The 17,561-nt window shown below is 38.7% G+C and overlaps 1 protein-coding gene and 1 long non-coding RNA gene across 2 annotated transcripts; one reads left to right on the top strand and one right to left on the bottom strand.

Annotated features, from left to right (window-relative positions):
* The first annotated feature begins 889 nt into the window (after positions 1 to 889).
* Positions 890 to 1,973, top strand: LOC307122472 (serum amyloid A-5 protein-like). Its single transcript, XM_079846453.1, has 4 exons — positions 890 to 959; positions 1,102 to 1,199; positions 1,289 to 1,427; positions 1,603 to 1,973. The coding sequence occupies exons 2-4, from the start codon at positions 1,112 to 1,114 to the stop codon at positions 1,739 to 1,741; spliced, it is 366 nt and encodes a 121-aa protein (XP_079702579.1). The 5' UTR covers positions 890 to 959; positions 1,102 to 1,111; the 3' UTR covers positions 1,742 to 1,973.
* A 9,112-nt stretch (positions 1,974 to 11,085) lies between these two features.
* Positions 11,086 to 16,680, bottom strand: LOC307122473. The gene is made up of 5 exons (XR_013816049.1): positions 16,617 to 16,680; positions 15,423 to 15,483; positions 13,826 to 13,883; positions 13,629 to 13,738; positions 11,086 to 11,151 (listed from the first exon to the last, which is right to left on the bottom strand). It is a non-coding gene; the product is annotated as an uncharacterized lncRNA (long non-coding RNA).
* Between the last annotated feature and the right edge of the window lie 881 nt (positions 16,681 to 17,561).

Consider the following 17,561-nt stretch of genomic DNA (forward strand, 5'->3'; position numbering starts at 1 on the left):
TAAATAATTAAACACAAAATTTTGAACAAAATATAAATTTATATAGTCAAAGAGAGAGAGAGAGAGAGAGAGAGAGAGAGAGAGAGAGAGAGAGAGGAGAGAGAGAGAGAGAGAGAGAGAGAGAGAGAGAGAGACATCTCTGCAGATGTCTGCAGTTGTGCAGACATCTGGAATTTCCTTCTCCCAGAATGACCTTTTGAAAGATGTTTCATCTCCAATGAGAGCTTGAAGTGACAACCATGCAAGAAGTGAAACTGAAATTTTTGCATGAATTTGAAACATCAGTCAGAAAGGTTTATACAAAAGAATTAGCATTTATAATATTTATATTAAGTTGAATTACAATGTTATACATTTTATTGATTAAATTATTTATTTAGATTAAAACATGTACTTTTTATACCACACTTATTAATTACTGCCATACTACACTTCATTTGCATATATTTTATTATTATTTATTATTATATCATGGTTTCATTTTTGTATTGTAATATCTACCTATAAAGCTTAGACTGTCAATAGAGTGTCTCACAAATTACATTTTAATACCACACAACTATTTTCTTTCTGCCATACTACACTTCTTTTGCATATTTTTAAATATTATTAATTAAGAAAAAGTATACAAACAGATTTTTATGATTTCATTTTGTATTGAGCTTTTTTTGCTTTCATCTTGTATTGTACATCTCAGTATGAAGATTATAAAATCTTGTATGGTAGTTTTGTCTGAAGTAATGGTTAGTCTTTGGACGCAATGTTTAAAAAATATAAACAGTCGTGTTTCAGAAATTCTGGCTTTCCCAGAAATAGCGGAGCAAATTAGTCAGTTTTTCCTTATGCAATCTGTCACGTAACGTAAGTTGGGAAAACCCATGTCCAGCCCAGTCTGAGGCTTATAAAATGGATCTAGCTGGATGAAGACATGATGTGACTGAACTGAACAAACCAGAGAGGTAAGAGACTGACTAACTTCACCTCTATATTGATGCAAATCTGCAGTCTTATAGGGATCACACAGATCTTTTTGAGTGTACGATAAGTCGCTTTGGATAAAAGCATTTTCTAAGGATTGTCCAATTATGTTTATGTGTTCAGTTCTGTAATCATGAAGCTTATTCTTGCTGTGCTGGTGGTGGTGTTGGTGGCTGAGGCCCAGGCGCAGTGGCACCAATTCCCAAAGCAAGCCTATCAAGGTCACTTCTTTTCCCTTTTTACCTCTATTTAACTTGAGACGTGCAGTAAGTTGTAGGCGCATTTGAATCATTTTCACTGTTTCTTGTAGGTGGAAAGGACATGTTGCGGGCCTACAAGGATATGGTGACTGCCAACTGGAGGGACTCAGACAAGTATTTCCATGCACGTGGGAACTATGATGCTGCAAAAAGGGGCCCAGGAGGCAAGTGGGCAGCTGCAGTCATAAGGTATGCACAAAATCATACTGACTATGGAAGATTTGATTACTCTATTCCTGATAAGAGCAAGAATTCTTTCTCCCTCACACTCTGCATGGAAACAGCAGCTCATTGTGTCATTAAAATGGATGTTTAAATGATTTGGGGAAATCAATTTCGAATCATATGTTAATGATGTGTGCAGTGATGGAAGAGAGGCTCTGCAGGCTCTCCGTCGCCGCGGCAACTCTGATGCTGCAGCTGACCAGGAGGCCAATCGCTGGGGGCGCAACGGTGGAGACCCCAACCGCTACAGACCGAAAGGCCTTCCCGAAAAATACTGAAAACAGAAAAGGTCTGAAATCATCAGTGCCATCTAAAATCGCTCGATTTCATTTTCCATAACAAATATAAAACCAACACTCTCTTTCACTCTCTTTTTTACATCTTGACGTTTATCATGAATTAAATCTGCATTTATGGCAACAAAAAGTCATCTTTAATGTCTCATTGATTTGAGCATCATTTAGTCCATGTAACATGCTTTAGTGTCTGATTAAAGACTGCAACTTACTCATTTGATTGTCTGTTTTCATTGTTGTTGTTGTTGTTTTTAATTTGCATTTAACAGTAATACATATGACATAAATACAAATTTGTCCGCCTAGAAATGGTAGTCACACACACACACACTCAGACACACACACACACACACACACACACACACACACACACACACACACACACACACACACACACACACACACACACACACACACACACACACACACACACACACACACACACACACAGACACACACACACACACACACACACACACACACACACACACACACACACACACACACACACACACACACACACACACACACACACACACACACACACACACACACACACACACACACACACACACACACACACAGAGGTTTGTTTTGCTATCTAAGTGAGGACATACCATAGGCAAAATGGTTTTTATACTGTACAAACTGTACTTTCTATCCCCTTACACTACCCCTACCCCTAAACCTACCCATACTTTTTACATTTTTAATAAATCATTGTTTAGTATGTTTTTAAAGCTATTTTAAATATGAAGACATATGAAATGTCCTCTTATTTCATGTTTACGTCGTAATACCAGTGTAATACCCGTGTCATTATACAAATTTGTGTCCTCATAAATCACAAACACACACACACACACACACACACACACACACACACACACACACACACACACACACACACACACACACACACACACACACACACACACACACACACACACACACACACACACACACACACACACACACACACACACATACAGGTTAGCATGACTTATAAGGACAATTTCTTCAAACCAGAAAAAAAGGTGGTTTAGGGGGACTATGACTTCCTTTAATGCTAGAGCTTTCAAATAAAAATGGAAATGCTTTAAAAAAATCCTGGGTTCAAAACACAAACTTTATTATTTATTTAAACTTTATAAAACATGATACACGGCACCCTGATTTTTTGCTGACTTACAAGGACGTGTGTCCTAGAAGACAAAAACCAGGATTATGAGGACAAAGGGTTTACAAGGACTATGTGATGTCACAATGACCTCACAGTTCATTAGCATATACAACGAAACATGACTACACACTGCACTGCAAAGACAGATGGGTTTACTGGGACTGTGAGATGTCTTTGACATGAACGTTAATTATCACTACACAAAAACGAAGCCAGAAAGGTTTGTACTCTGATATCACCCATGAAACCAAAACAGACCTTTAGCTTTAAGGTTTATTGTTTGGATTATATTATAAAGTGCTGGTCATATAATTAGAATATCATCAAAAAGTTTATTTATTTCACTAATTCCATTCAAAATGTGAAACGTGTATATTTTATTCATTCATTACACACAGACTGATATATTTCAAATGTTTATTTCTTTTAATGTTGATGATTATAACTGACAACTAAGGGAAATCCCAAATTCAGAATCTCAGAAAATTAGAATATTGTGAAAAGGTTGAATATTGAAGACACACTCTAATCAGCTGATGAACTCAAAACACCTGCAAAGGCCTTTAAATGGTCTCTCAGTCTAGTTCTGTAGGCCACACAATCATGGGGAAGAAGCTGACCTGACAGCTGTCCAGAAGACAACCATTGACACACAAGGAGGGCCAGACACAAAAGGTCATTGCAAAAGAGGCTGGCTGTTCTCAGAGCTCTGTGTCCAAGCACATTAATAGAGAGGCGAAGGGAAGGAAAAGATGTGCTAGAAAAAAGTGTACAAGCAATAGGGATAACCGTACCCTGGAGAGTATTGTGAAACAAAACCCATTCAAAAATGTGGGGGAGATTCACAAAGAGTGGACTGGAGCTGGAGTCAGTGCTTCAAGAACCAGACGTATGCAAGACATGGGTTTCAGCTGTCGCACTCTTGACCAACAGACAGCGTCAGAAGCGTCTCGCCTGGGCTAAAGACAAAAAGGACTGGAGCTGCTGAGTGGCCAAAGTTATGTTCTCTGATGAAGTCAATCAGGGTCCCAGAGTCTGGAGGAAGAGAGGAGAGGCACACAAGCCACGTTGCTTGAGGTCCAGTGTAAAGTTTCCACAGTCAGTGATGGTTTGGGTGCCATGTCATCTGCTGGTGTTGGTCCACTGTGTTTTCTGAGGTCAAAGGTCAACGCAGCCGTATACCAGGACGTTTTAGAGCACTTCATGCTTCCTGCTGCTGACCAACTTTTATGGAGATGCGGATTTCATTTTCCAGCAGGACTGGGACCAGCACACAGTGCCAAAGCAACCAGTACCTGGTTTAAGAACCATGGTATCCCTGTTCTTAATTGGCCAGCAAACTCGCCTGACCTTAACCCCATAGAACATCTCTGGGGTATTGTGAAGAGGAAGATGCGATATGCCAGACCCAACAATGTAGAAGAGCTGAAGGCCACTATCAGAGCAACCTGGGCTCTCATAACACCTGAGCAGTGCCACAGACTGATCTCCTCATGCCACGCCGCATTGCTGCAGTAATTCAGGCAAAACCAGCCTCAGCTAAGGATTGAGTGCTGTACATGCTCATACTTTTCATGTTCATACTTTTCAGTTGGCCGAGATTTGTATTGGTCTTAAGTAATATTCAAATTTTCTGAGATACCGAATTTGGGATTTATTTGAAATATATCAGTCTGTGTGTAATTAATGAATATAATAGACAAGTTTCACTTTTTGAATGTAATTAGTGAAATAAATAAACTTTTTGATGATATTCTAATTATATATGACCAGCACCTGTATGCTGGGTTCAGTCCTTTTTGTTGGGTGGTTTTCACTATGACGACTAGGTTTTGGGTCACTCCCTGCCGAGTTAGCAGCTGGGTTACTCTCACTGACAGTAGTAATAGTGCTCCCCATCACAAACATGTCCAGCTAATGGGTCACATAACCAGCGCACTATCAAATCTTTACAGAGAGAAAAGAGAAGACTGCACCCATACCAACATCACAGAGTGTAGTGTCATGAAGCATGCCTTCTGCCGCTGCCACACGTGCAGTCTGGGAATCTTTGTTGATTACACTGGGAGTCATGTATAGTGATCATACCATGCTCGACTGAAAGTGAAGCCTTTAATGTCAGAATGAGGAGATGACACCAGCTACAGCTGCTTTAGCACAGAGCAGGGGTGTCCAAACTCGGTCCTGGAGGGCCACTGTCCTGCAGAGTTCAGCTCCATCTTGCCTCAACACTCCTGCCCGGAAGCTTCTGTATGCCTTGATGAGCTGATTTAGCTGTGTTTGATAGGGGTTGGAGCTGTACTCTGCAGGACAGGACAGTGGCCCTCCAGGACCGACTTTAGACACCCCTGGTGTCTCATCAGAAGACTGGATTAACCCCCTCCATTCATATGGATTTATTTGACCATCTCTTTATGAACGTTTTGAAGCCTCAGAGTTTTGGTTGAACAGACTTTCAATGGAAGGACAGGAATCTCTCAGATTTCATAAAACATATCTTCATTTGTGTGCTAAAGATGAATGAAAGTCTTATGGGTTTGGAACGACATGAGGGAGAGTAAAATATATTTTTGGGTGAATTAACCCTTTGAAATATTCAAACCATTAGAGTGATAATGTAGTAGTGCTACAGTGGTTGGATTAGAAGCATGACTGCCTCCGGATCGTCTTTGCAAGTTTTACTGAAACATCCTCGCGGGTTCTAAAGAAACAATACCTCCCCTTCATTAAAGAGGCTTCTGAGAGGTGGCAAATAAGCAGTTGAGCAAGTTTTTAAAAAAAGTCACAAGTTTTAACCATGTTAATGTTTTGAATTTAATATTTTGAAGAGCTTTAAAACAGTCAATGTGAACAGCAATACATTTTGGTTATCTTGCCACAGATGCAGATATCTGAAACATCAACTACAGTTAATGCATGTCAGATGAAACAAAATGCCCAATCACAGCAGCCACTTCTGCTTTTTCTTCATATCAGTCGATGTTCCCACGATGTTCAGCACTTCCATCACTAAAAACAAGAAAGCATTGCAGTGTGAAATGTTTAATATTTAAAAAATGTTCAGACTTATAAAATCTAAAAAACTGCCATACTAGCGAGCTGACTTGTTCTCCTGTTTTATCAACAATTTCCTCGCTCGCCACGGCACTCATTTTCCACTTATCACTCCCCGCCGGTTCTGTTACTGAAGAGTCCAACACGAGACAACGATATGCCGCAACCAGACAGGATACTGTTACATGATTGGCTGTTAGCAGGGCACGCCCTACGTTGCTAGGTTACCAGAGAGCGAGTGCCTTTGTTCATGCAACCAAACTTGCTTCTCAACCTCGAACGCATTTTTATTGATATCGGTTACGTGTCTATCGTGATACATATCGTTATCGTTTTATCGGCCAGCCCTACGCAGCGCTGAGTTTATTTACACACGTGCAGCTCATGATACAGTGTCTCAGAACAGCTCATTTACTGTGAACGCAGCTGATAACACAGGATCATGAGCTGCCCGATGTCAAACAACAGTACTCGAACCATCAGCACACATTTATTAGCTGACAGTCAGATAAAAATAAAAAGATTGATGTGTAACATTTAAATAAATTATTACATTTTATTAGTAATATTTGCAGCATAATTTCATTATTTCAGGAATCATAAGAATAGACAATTTTTTTCTACAGTATAATGTTATCCAATCACTGCATTCAAACTGGGTTTGACAATCATCTGTCATAGTCACACTGCAGTGACCTGTGATCGCACAGACCAGGGCCCTCATTTATCAACGGTGCGTACACAGATCTGTGCGTAGTGAGTGCGTAAAAGAACAGTTTCACGCAAAGTGTGGGATCTAACAACTTGAACTTGGACGTAGAAAAGTGTGTAAATATAAGCACATCTCTGAGCACGTTTACGCTGAGAATCTAGTGCTAGAACAGCGACACTACACATAAAAAGCATTTAAGACAGTTTGCATTAAGCAGATCACATATGTCCTGTTTCCTTTCATTATAAAACACTCAATGTCTCATTTTTGTAGTTTTAAACAAGATGTGTAATTTTTGTCAAACCCTATAAAAGACAGCTGTGACAAATGTAATTTATTTCCTTGGACCCAACCTACATCCAGTTCCCTTACCGAAATCCTCAACAAGCTGGAATAAAATGGGGCTTTCATGCTATCGCCATAAAAGCCCCATCACCAATGAATTTGATGATGTAAATAGAAAAGGGTTTCATTCTGTTAACATGCAAATCATTTGTGATGCAAATTTGTTGTTGTTAAACGTCGTTGTGCAACTCCTTCTGTGTTTGTGAAGTTCCTCTTCTTCGCCACAATTGCAGTGAGGAAAAAACACAATCATGTGATTTTTAAAGGGAGTGTTGTCCCCATATATGGTTGATTGGAGGCGTTTCCGAATGCTTATGACCGTGAACAAGAATTGCACATGTGGGATTTATCAACATTGAGTGCTTACTCATGTGCGTAAGAACTGTGGTGCGCATGTTTGATAAATACAGATTTTATTGTACTTAGGCCCATTCTAAATTTCATTCGTAGGACAAAATATAGAACCTTTTCTACGCACTGTTGATAAATGACCCACAGTTCAGAACATGTGATTTGCGGATTAATTGCAAAATTTAACCAAAAGTCCAGTGCTCAGATACTGTACTAAATAAAATATTAAAAAACAAACTGGCTTAAACACTAATGTATCTTACAAAACGACAATACCTGTTCTGAACTTGCTTCTGGCAAACAGGGTTTAAATATCTCAGTGGAGGCAACATCTGTGTTCATCTGTAAAGGAGAGGATGAAAAGAAACACGGCTGTAAGACACTCGCTGGAGCTCAAGAAGCTGCAAAATAAGACTAAACCTAGACATGTAGTTTTTGGAAACAAACTGAATAAACATGGGTTACTCTGAAGGCATTCTGTTCCCTATATAACTAATACACTACAGTGTCCTAGTAAACCTGTCTGTCCTCACAATACAGTGTGTTTTCAGGTTCACACACTCATGCCCCAGTGTTTCCTCTATAACTAATACACTACAGTGTCCTAGTAAACCTGTCTGTCCTCACAATGCAGTGTGTTTTCAGGTTCACACACATGTCGTGTGTTTCCTATTTAACTAATACACTACAGTGTCCTAGTAAACCTGTCTGTCCTCATAATGCAGTGTGTTTTCAGTTTCACACACTCATGCCCCAGTGTTTCCTCTTTAACTAATACACTACAGTGTCCTAGTAAACCTGTCTGTCCTCACAATGCAGTGTGTTTTCAGGTTCACACACTCATGTCCCAGTGTTTCCTCTATAACTAATACACTACAGTGTCCTAGTAAACCTGTCTGTCCTCACAATGCAGTGTGTTTTCAGGTTCACACACTCATGCCCCAGTGTTTCCTCTATAACTAATACACTACAGTGTCCTAGTAAACCTGTCTGTCCTCACAATACAGTGTGTTTTCAGGTTCACACACTCATGCCCCAGTGTTTCCTCTATAACTAATACACTACAGTGTCCTAGTAAACCTGTCTGTCCTCACAATACAGTGTGTTTTCAGGTTCACACACTCATGTCCCAGTGTTTCCTCTATAACTAATACACTACAGTGTCCTAGTAAACCTGTCTGTCCTCACAATGCAGTGCAGGGCTCCAGAGTGCGACTAAATGGTCGCATTTTGCGACTAAAATTTGAGAGTGTGCGACTGAATTTTACATCCAGTCGCACATGTGCGACCAGTAAATTTGCCTGCTGCCTGTCGGTACTGGAGAAATTAAGAAAATACACTTACTAATTATAATTGATAGACGTTATGTCTGGCAAATTCTATCTTTGCCAGCCGTTTCTAAATGAGATAATATTAAACCATTTGTCCGTGATGCATTTTTGCCATTCGCAATCCAGAAGAGCGAGAAAGCGAGCTCTCTCACGTGGAGCTACAGCGAACACAACACCACAGTCAGCTTAATGAGTGACGATGGCCAAGAGAACTACACATAAGTTTTTCTGCTTAAACTTTAGGGATGTGCTGTGATATTAATCTAATTTTATTTTCGATTTTGGCTTCCAAGAATTATAAAAAGATGGTATGAGGTAAAACTATTCCATGTTCAGTGTTCAGTGCCGTGTTCAGTCGAGCGCGACATCCTTCCCTTCACAGCCTTGCGCTGTCATTTCTCCTTAAACCTAAACTAAACGTCAGATTCAGTGATTGTTGTAAACTGCAGTCTCTACTGTTGCTAAACTGCGGGATGTGTTTGATAATAAAGAGCTATTAAATGCACAATAATCCGCGCAAGAGACGCTGTTTCCAACTTCAAGGCGGCTTATGTGTGTGTGCTGCGAAATGGACCGACTTGCACTTAATATTTTAGGTTTCGTGTGCGAAGCCTAAACCATCAAATAAACAACAAATAGCCGGTGTCAAAATGACCGGATTGGAGAGTAGTTATTTTAACAGTTTATATCTTAAATGGGCGTAAATAGTTTGGAGAAATAGGAGAATATGGTATTATTAGTTCTACACTCGATCGGTCTTAAAGGCGCAGCGTCTGATAAACCTGCTGACGATTGAGCCATTAATTCGAATCGAACAAAAGACAAATAGAAAATATTCACATCTCTTGAATTAACAACTTTAGCTTTTATAAGCATCGATCTATCAATTTATACAGTGAAAACTATGCAGTGTTATTTTACATTTCATTACTTTATTAGATTTCTTTGTAGGTTTGTTCTTTACTGTAATATTAATGTTAGCAGACCTTCCAAATACCTGCACACTGGTCCATTTACAAATAGATGTTTTATATTTGTGTTCAAACTTTGGGTTTCTTTTGCTATAGATAATTTACTTTTCTTACTTTTCTTACTTTTATTATAAAAAAAATAAAATAAAGTAGGCTATAATAAAAAGAACCGGTAAGAATACTGTTAAAGTACCGGATCGATAAGCAGTATCGGTAAGAGTAGTAAAAAAACCTTAACGATACCGATCCCTATTAGTAATACAGTGGAAATTAGTAGATTTGGTTAGCATGTTGATTTACGGTGTGCGCCCCTAAAATTTCTGGTTGTGCCCCTAAAATTTTCAGTTGGGGGCCATTGTGCTCCTTGTGACAAAAGTTAGCCTGGAGCCCTGCAGTGTGTTTTCAGGTTCACACACTCATGCCCCAGTGTTTCCTATTTAACTAATACACTACAGTGTCCTAGTAAACCTGTCTGTCCTCACAATGCAGTGTGTTTTCAGGTTCACACACTCATGCCCCAGTGTTTCCTCTATAACTAATACACTACAGTGTCCTAGTAAACCTGTCTGTCCTCACAATACAGTGTGTTTTCAGGTTCACACACTCATGTCCCAGTGTTTCCTCTATAACTAATACACTACAGTGTCCTAGTAAACCTGTCTGTCCTCACAATGCAGTGTGTTTTCAGGTTCACACACATGTCGTGTGTTTCCTATTTAACTAATACACTACAGTGTCCTAGTAAACCTGTCTGTCCTCATAATGCAGTGTGTTTTCAGGTTCACACACTCATGCCCCAGTGTTTCCTCTATAACTAATACACTACAGTGTCCTAGTAAACCTGTCTGTCCTCACAATGCAGTGTGTTTTCAGGTTCACACACTCATGCCCCAGTGTTTCCTCTATAACTAATACACTACAGTGTCCTAGTAAACCTGTCTGTCCTCACAATGCAGTGTGTTTTCAGGTTCACACACTCATGCCCCAGTGTTTCCTCTATAACTAATACACTACAGTGTCCTAGTAAACCTGTCTGTCCTCACAATGCAGTGTGTTTTCAGGTTCACACACTCATGTCCCAGTGTTTCCTCTATAACTAATACACTACAGTGTCCTAGTAAACCTGTCTGTCCTCACAATGCAGTGTGTTTTCAGGTTCACACACTCATGCCCCAGTGTTTCCTCTATAACTAATACACTACAGTGTCCGAGTAAACCTGTCTGTCCTCACAATGCAGTGTGTTTTCAGGTTCACACAGCGCTTGACTCTACATCAAATCTCTATCAACTTTATACTTTTCAGATGTACAATAAATAAACATAATATTAAAAATTCATCTGGCTTAAACACTAATGTATCTTACAAAACGACACAATACCTGTTGTGAACTTGCTTCTGGCAAACAGGGTGTAAATATCTCAGTGGAGGCAACATCTGTGTTCATCTGTAAAGGAGAGGATGAAAAGAAACACGGCTGTAAGACACTCGCTGGAGCTCAAGAAGCTGCAAAATAAGACTAAACCTAGACATGTAGTTTTTGGAAACAAACTGAATAAACATGGGTTACTCTGAAGGCATTCTGTTCCCTATATAACTAATACACTACAGTGTCCTAGTAAACCTGTCTGTCCTCACAATACAGTGTGTTTTCAGGTTCACACACTCATGCCCCAGTGTTTCCTCTATAACTAATACACTACAGTGTCCTAGTAAACCTGTCTGTCCTCACAATGCAGTGTGTTTTCAGGTTCACACACTCATGCCCCAGTGTTTCCTCTATAACTAATACACTACAGTGTCCGAGTAAACCTGTCTGTCCTCACAATGCAGTGTGTTTTCAGGTTCACACAGCGCTTGACTCTACATCAAATCTCTATCAACTTTATACTTTTCAGATGTACAATAAATAAACATAATATTAAAAATTCATCTGGCTTAAACACTAATGTATCTTACAAAACGACACAATACCTGTTGTGAACTTGCTTCTGGCAAACAGGGTGTGGATTGTATCAACCTTATTTTGAAAATATGAACAAGGCTTGTTTTACGGATATTACAAATAAGGAAAACGGAGCAAGAAAAGAACAAGATCTGCTAAAACTCAAAATATCATGCCCTTTTCTAACTAATCCTAAACTAACTTTTCTTCACGGAATAGACAGAAAAGCCCTCTTTGTTCTCTTTATACGGGTCATTCTCCTTCTGATGATTGTGAAAGAGTGCGCCGGTGTCTACTGTTGCTATTATCAGAGGCCACTTTATCTGATTGATGGACAAAACGCACAGCTTATATTTTATATAAAATAACAGTGACGTTTTCGCGCAATGAAAGCGTTTTATTTCAACAGTAGTGACCGCAGTGACGACTTTGCAGTTGACAATGGCTTGAGCGGTTTGACTCAGAACTATTCCTGTCTCGACAGAGAGCTGTCATCTGCTCTTGTGATCTGTATCTGCTTGCGTGTTACACGCGAATGGTGCTTTTGTGCATTCAAGCGTTTGAAGCGAATTCGCGTCTGACGCCCGAGTTGAAAAATTTGAACTTTGGCGTCAATTCGCGGCACGCTAACCAATCAGGAGCCTGCTCACTGCGGTCATGTGGTAAAGTGATGTGATGAGAAACCCTGCATAATTTAAAAATACTAGTGTCACAATATTTAGTTTTAAGACTTTTTCAGGTGACAATGTAGTTGTTTAAAGCTCAAATCTGAGGTTTATTTTTAAAGAGAGCGCCTATTTAAAAAAAAAATCGTGTGTTTTTGGAATTGTGAGATCCAGGCGATCACCGGGCGCTCAGCGCTCATAACCCCGGCGAGATCAGCCTTTCCTCGGCCAGTCCTTCTGGCGTCTGCCGCTGGCTCTGATGTCCTGTAGTGGTGCATCTTGTGTAGATCTAACGGGCGATCTTTGGTGTCATGAATCTATAATTTGTTGTCTGCCAAATCGTTTTGACTGAGGGCAAAGAGAAGTTTCATAACTTTATATTTTAAGGATATTTAAATATACATGCAGTGAAGATAATGTAGGAGTTGCCTGGACCACATTTGTGTGGCTATTAATGCTTAATATATATTTTTAATTAAAATGAAAAGAGGCAGAGTGGTTTTTTATGACATATTTCATATTTTATGAGTACCTTGAACGCGCGTCAATTTCGCATCCAGCTCTCGATTTCTACGTGCGTCCATTACGCCGCGGACGCGCGAATGCATTCATTGACGCTCTATTCGCGTTTGGTGTGAACGCAGCATGACACGTGTCAATGAGCTACGTACAGAGAGCTGTCATCTGCTCATGTGATGGCAGTGGCCGTCCTGAGGAGAACGTGGGCTGCTCTAACACGTATCAATGAGCGACGGACAGAGAGCAAGCCCAATCCAGTGAAGGCGGTAAAGAAAACAGTGTGTGTCTGTGAAGGCGAGCTGTGAAGGTGTGGATGACGCAGCACGATTCAAAAATACATGTTTCAAGATCGATTTGTAATCGATGCATCGAGAAAACGAGTGAATCGTTACACCCCTAATTATTGGCACTGGAATCTGATATTGGCTACATTTAAAACAACAATGTGAATAGCTGTACTAAAAAATCTGATCTGAGCACAGACTGTGATGACGCGTTTCAACGGTCATCAATATCGTAAATCCTGCAACGTTTTTTGTAATTTCATTTTTAAAAATATATATACATTTATAACACTAATACTTTGTATTTTATTGCTTTTGCATAAAATGACAAAAACAAGTTACCGCTGCTGTGAGGGTGTTACTGATACAGCGTCTATGGGAGTGATGGTGAAAATTAACATCTTAATTTTAAATTAACATCTCATCACATACGTGTGATGGTACATGTCTTCAAATGCACTATTGTGTTGTACTCTGACATAATAAAACAGGACAGATGTATGTGGTGTACCTTTAAATCTGTGGATATATTCGGCTGCTCGAGGTGTGGCTCGTCAGGTCTTGAGTTAATGTGGTCTGCGTCTCGTACAGGCTTAGGTCTGCGTCGTCCATTTCATCTGGCTGCAGAATTAAAGGCATAGTATTTTAAACAGAATAAAAAAAAGCATACAAATATTTGCAAATACATAAATCTAATATGATACTCACTCTATTTTTTCCCTCTTTTTGAAAGTTGTGAAATCACCATTGTGGCGTTTTTCTTTTGCTATTTGAGTAAATCGGCACACAAAAAAATATTTAATGTATTCTCTCATTCACAGCTATAATATTTAACCCAACTATGACGACTTCCGCTCGGAGAAACCTGGAAATGTGAAATGGGTCTATAGAGCACCAAGGCTCGTAGTGTGAACGTCACCTTAAGTGTACACGCTCAGAAAAGTGTATGTTAGATCAGCGTGTAAATATAAAGTTTATCTGGCAAGGCTTTAAAACGCATGCAAACATAAGCTTTCATGATGGCGAAGATTGCGATGCCACTGTATCGCTGCGCTGCAAAACATGTGTGAACGTAGGGCTGTAACGATTTGACCAAAAATAAAAATCTCGATGAAATGAACATTTTACCTCGATTACGATTAATGAACGATTATTTTGCTCTTCTTTTTTTTTGCTTTCTTTTTTTTTGCTTTCCTTTTTTGCCCTTATAGTTCACTGATAAGGTTTGTACTGTAAATATTTTCTACTATTAAAGGTGGGACATTTTTTTTCTAATGAAAGTGCATTTCTTTGTGATTTTAAAATACTTGAAGGAAACGGTTCACTTTCAGCAGTTCTGGTCTATGGGGCAGATTTCTGCTTGTTGTACATCAGATACAGATAAATTAACACACAGGCCTACATTACATTTATCTTAATGCATTAATGAGACAGTGATTGTGTGTGTGAATTAGTCATACCGTATTATTAATTATGAAGCTGTGGTTTGTACTTACTTCAAAAGGTAGACAAATCTATGCCATAACGGTATCTAAGCTACTTTAGTGATGAATCACAGGACGGCGTTGACACTGCGTTTCTGCTGCTCTCTGTGCGCGATCTTCACGGGATGTGTGAGCTTCTGTCTCAGTGTTCGTGTATCACAATATATCAGGCGTTAGTTCAACATAATACGCATCTGATGGTCTAAAAACGCTTCAGTGTTCAAACTGGAAGGGCTTAAAACAAATACAAATGACAAGCTTGTGAGGACGCTGGTGAAAGTGATCTGGCTTCGGGGCACACGCGCCGTCTGTGTGTGTGTATCAGCGCATATAAGAGCGGCGATTAACTTCCCTGTATAAACTGTGTAAAACATGCAATTACCATAGTAATACTGAGCATCTATAAACACAGATAACTGCTCCTGCATCTTTCCGTGTGCCTGCAAACTGCACTTGATGTGACTGACGGGGCAGAGTCACGTGACTAAAACCGAAATGGCAAAATTACGTCGGTTAGAGGTTCTAAATTAGTCGATTACTTTTCGATTAATCGTCCAGCCCTATGTGAACGTGCATCATGTTTGACAGAATGGTGGGACGGAGGTTCCAGAAGTGCAACGATCTCTCTACAAGGCAGAACGTGGATATAATAGTTCACAATCTAAGATCGTGATATATCGCACAGCCCTCCTTGTCCTTTGGCAGTTTATCACGTGACGCTCTGAACGCTCTCATCACATACGTGTGATGGTACATGTCTTCAAATGCACTATTGTGTTGTACTCTGACATTATAAAACAGGACAGATGTATGTGGTGTACCTTTAAATCTGTGGATATACGTCTCGTACAGGCTTAGGTCTGCGTCGTCCATTTCATCTGGCTGCAGAATTAAAGGCATAGTATTTTAAACAGAATAAAAAAACAGCATAAAAATATTAGCAAATACATAAATCTAATATGATACACATCCATACAGTGTCTATCCACCTTATTTCGCAATGCAAAAGTAACCTATTTTCTTTGAATGCACAAGATTTCTAATTCATCAGCACCATTATGAGTAAAACATAATGCTATTCTATGTGCTGCTGTATTATTAAGACTGGCCGATGATTATAAATAAGTACAATTAATTTCCTGTTTCACATGACAGCTTATTTTACATGAGCAGGCTTGAAAGTACCTCTAAATGAATCCATATCAATTTTCACTTTTCACTTTTAATCCATATATTACTTTATTATGCTAACAAAACAAAAAATGTAGTAAAGATAATATTCTTTTATTCCTTTTTGTTTTTTTATTCTGATATTCCAGCCTTAAACGTGTTTAATTATTATCTTAAGTTAATATGCTAAATTTGACAGGTTAAATTGTACTGTAACAGTCAATATATTAATAATTAGAAAGATCAATTCTATATTTAACCTAGGATCAAGTAAAAAGTCAGACATTAAATATTACATGACATAACTTTATTACATAACTTTTGGATTATTAAATATGTTTAAAATGTAGACTAATGGAGTGTAAAGCTGCCCAAAGATTATTTTAGGGAAGATTTGCATTACAATAATTATACTCTGTCACAATTTCATCAAAAGATGTCGAATTAACATTTGCAGACATTCAGAATACTTTAACTTTACCTGATGAGATTAATTTTTGCTTTTAAATGCATTTGAATATGTAATGATTATAAAGCTCATTTAATCCTGTCACAACGCACATTCAAGGCAATCTGAGGCTTTATAAACAGCTGAATTCCTCAATGATGGGAAGATTATTAATAATTGTTAATACTTATTCTTAATAATTATAACTTTTCATTAATAAATACATGCGTTATTCAGTTTCCGGGGTAACGTTAACATTACCATGATGAGACTCGCGCTCGACTGTGTAAATATATATATTAAAGTCTGCCAACCGAAAACTAAGTGCAGACAAACACATAGATATGACTAATTTATATGAATCACTATATAAAACATATAAACGTAATGTACTTACCTACTAGGCTGCTGTTTGACAGGGCCGCGATGACGGTCACACTCCGGTAGGATCTCAATAATGCGCCTGCGCGTCTTTAACCAATCAGACAACCGCGCGCCATTTTCAAACCGTCAACGCCCATTATCGTGTAAATGTGTGTACGCTAGCAGTGGCAGATCCCACCGATAGGCGGAGTGATGAGATACACACAAACACACCAGAAAACTGGTATACCTTAAAGGGACATTCAATAAAAAAGCAGGAGGATGTTCCTGAGGTTCATAGAGATGATTTCACGCTGTTTGAATTACAAGGACATGTCCTAGGTCCTTATAATCCCAAATGTCCTTATAATGCTGGTGTGTAAACTGGTGAAATGTCCTTGTAATACACCAAAACCAACACACACACACACACACACACACACACACACACGCGCACACACACACAATATTAAAAAATAGTATTTATAATATTTATGTTTAGTTGATATACAATGTTAAATATTTTATTGATAAAAATATGATTTATCCTTTTTATTTCTGGTTTAAATAAATCAATAATACTTATTTTAATATAGCCTACTTTTTATATCACAAAACGAATGCATTTCTGCCATACTGGCTGGTCTTTGAGTGTGTTTAATTGTTATTAGTTATGGTTTCATTTTGTATTGTACATCTCACTATATGAAGGTTACAAAGTTTGTAATTACTAATTACGAATTACAAATATGCACTTTAATTGACGTTTTAATACATTTTCAGTAAAGTGCTCCATCTCAGAATGTTTTGTATCAAGTAAATAATGGTCTTTTGCAGCCTTTTTACACAATATAAACATTAATGTTTCACAAATTCAGGCTTTCCCAGATAGCGGAGCAAATTAGTCAGATTTTCCTAATGTAATCCGTCACATCACAGTTTGCAAAATCCACGTCCAGCCCAATCCGAGGTTTATAAA

This window comes from Gobio gobio (genome assembly GCF_949357685.1).
Source record: "Gobio gobio genome assembly, contig: scaffold_228, whole genome shotgun sequence".
NCBI classification, from domain to species: Eukaryota; Metazoa; Chordata; class Actinopteri; order Cypriniformes; family Gobionidae; genus Gobio; species Gobio gobio.

What these genes read in the sequence shown, in the direction of transcription:
- LOC307122472 (XM_079846453.1), top strand. Translation starts at nt 1,112, where the DNA reads ATGAAGCTTATTCTTGCTGTGCTGGTGGTGGTGTTGGTGGCTGAGGCC. An exon ending in CCCAAAGCAAGCCTATCAAG is followed by an intron (nt 1,200 to 1,288) that starts GTCACTTCTTTT and finishes TGTTTCTTGTAG; the next exon opens with GTGGAAAGGACATGTTGCGG. An exon ending in TGGGCAGCTGCAGTCATAAG is followed by an intron (nt 1,428 to 1,602) that starts GTATGCACAAAA and finishes TGATGTGTGCAG; the next exon opens with TGATGGAAGAGAGGCTCTGC.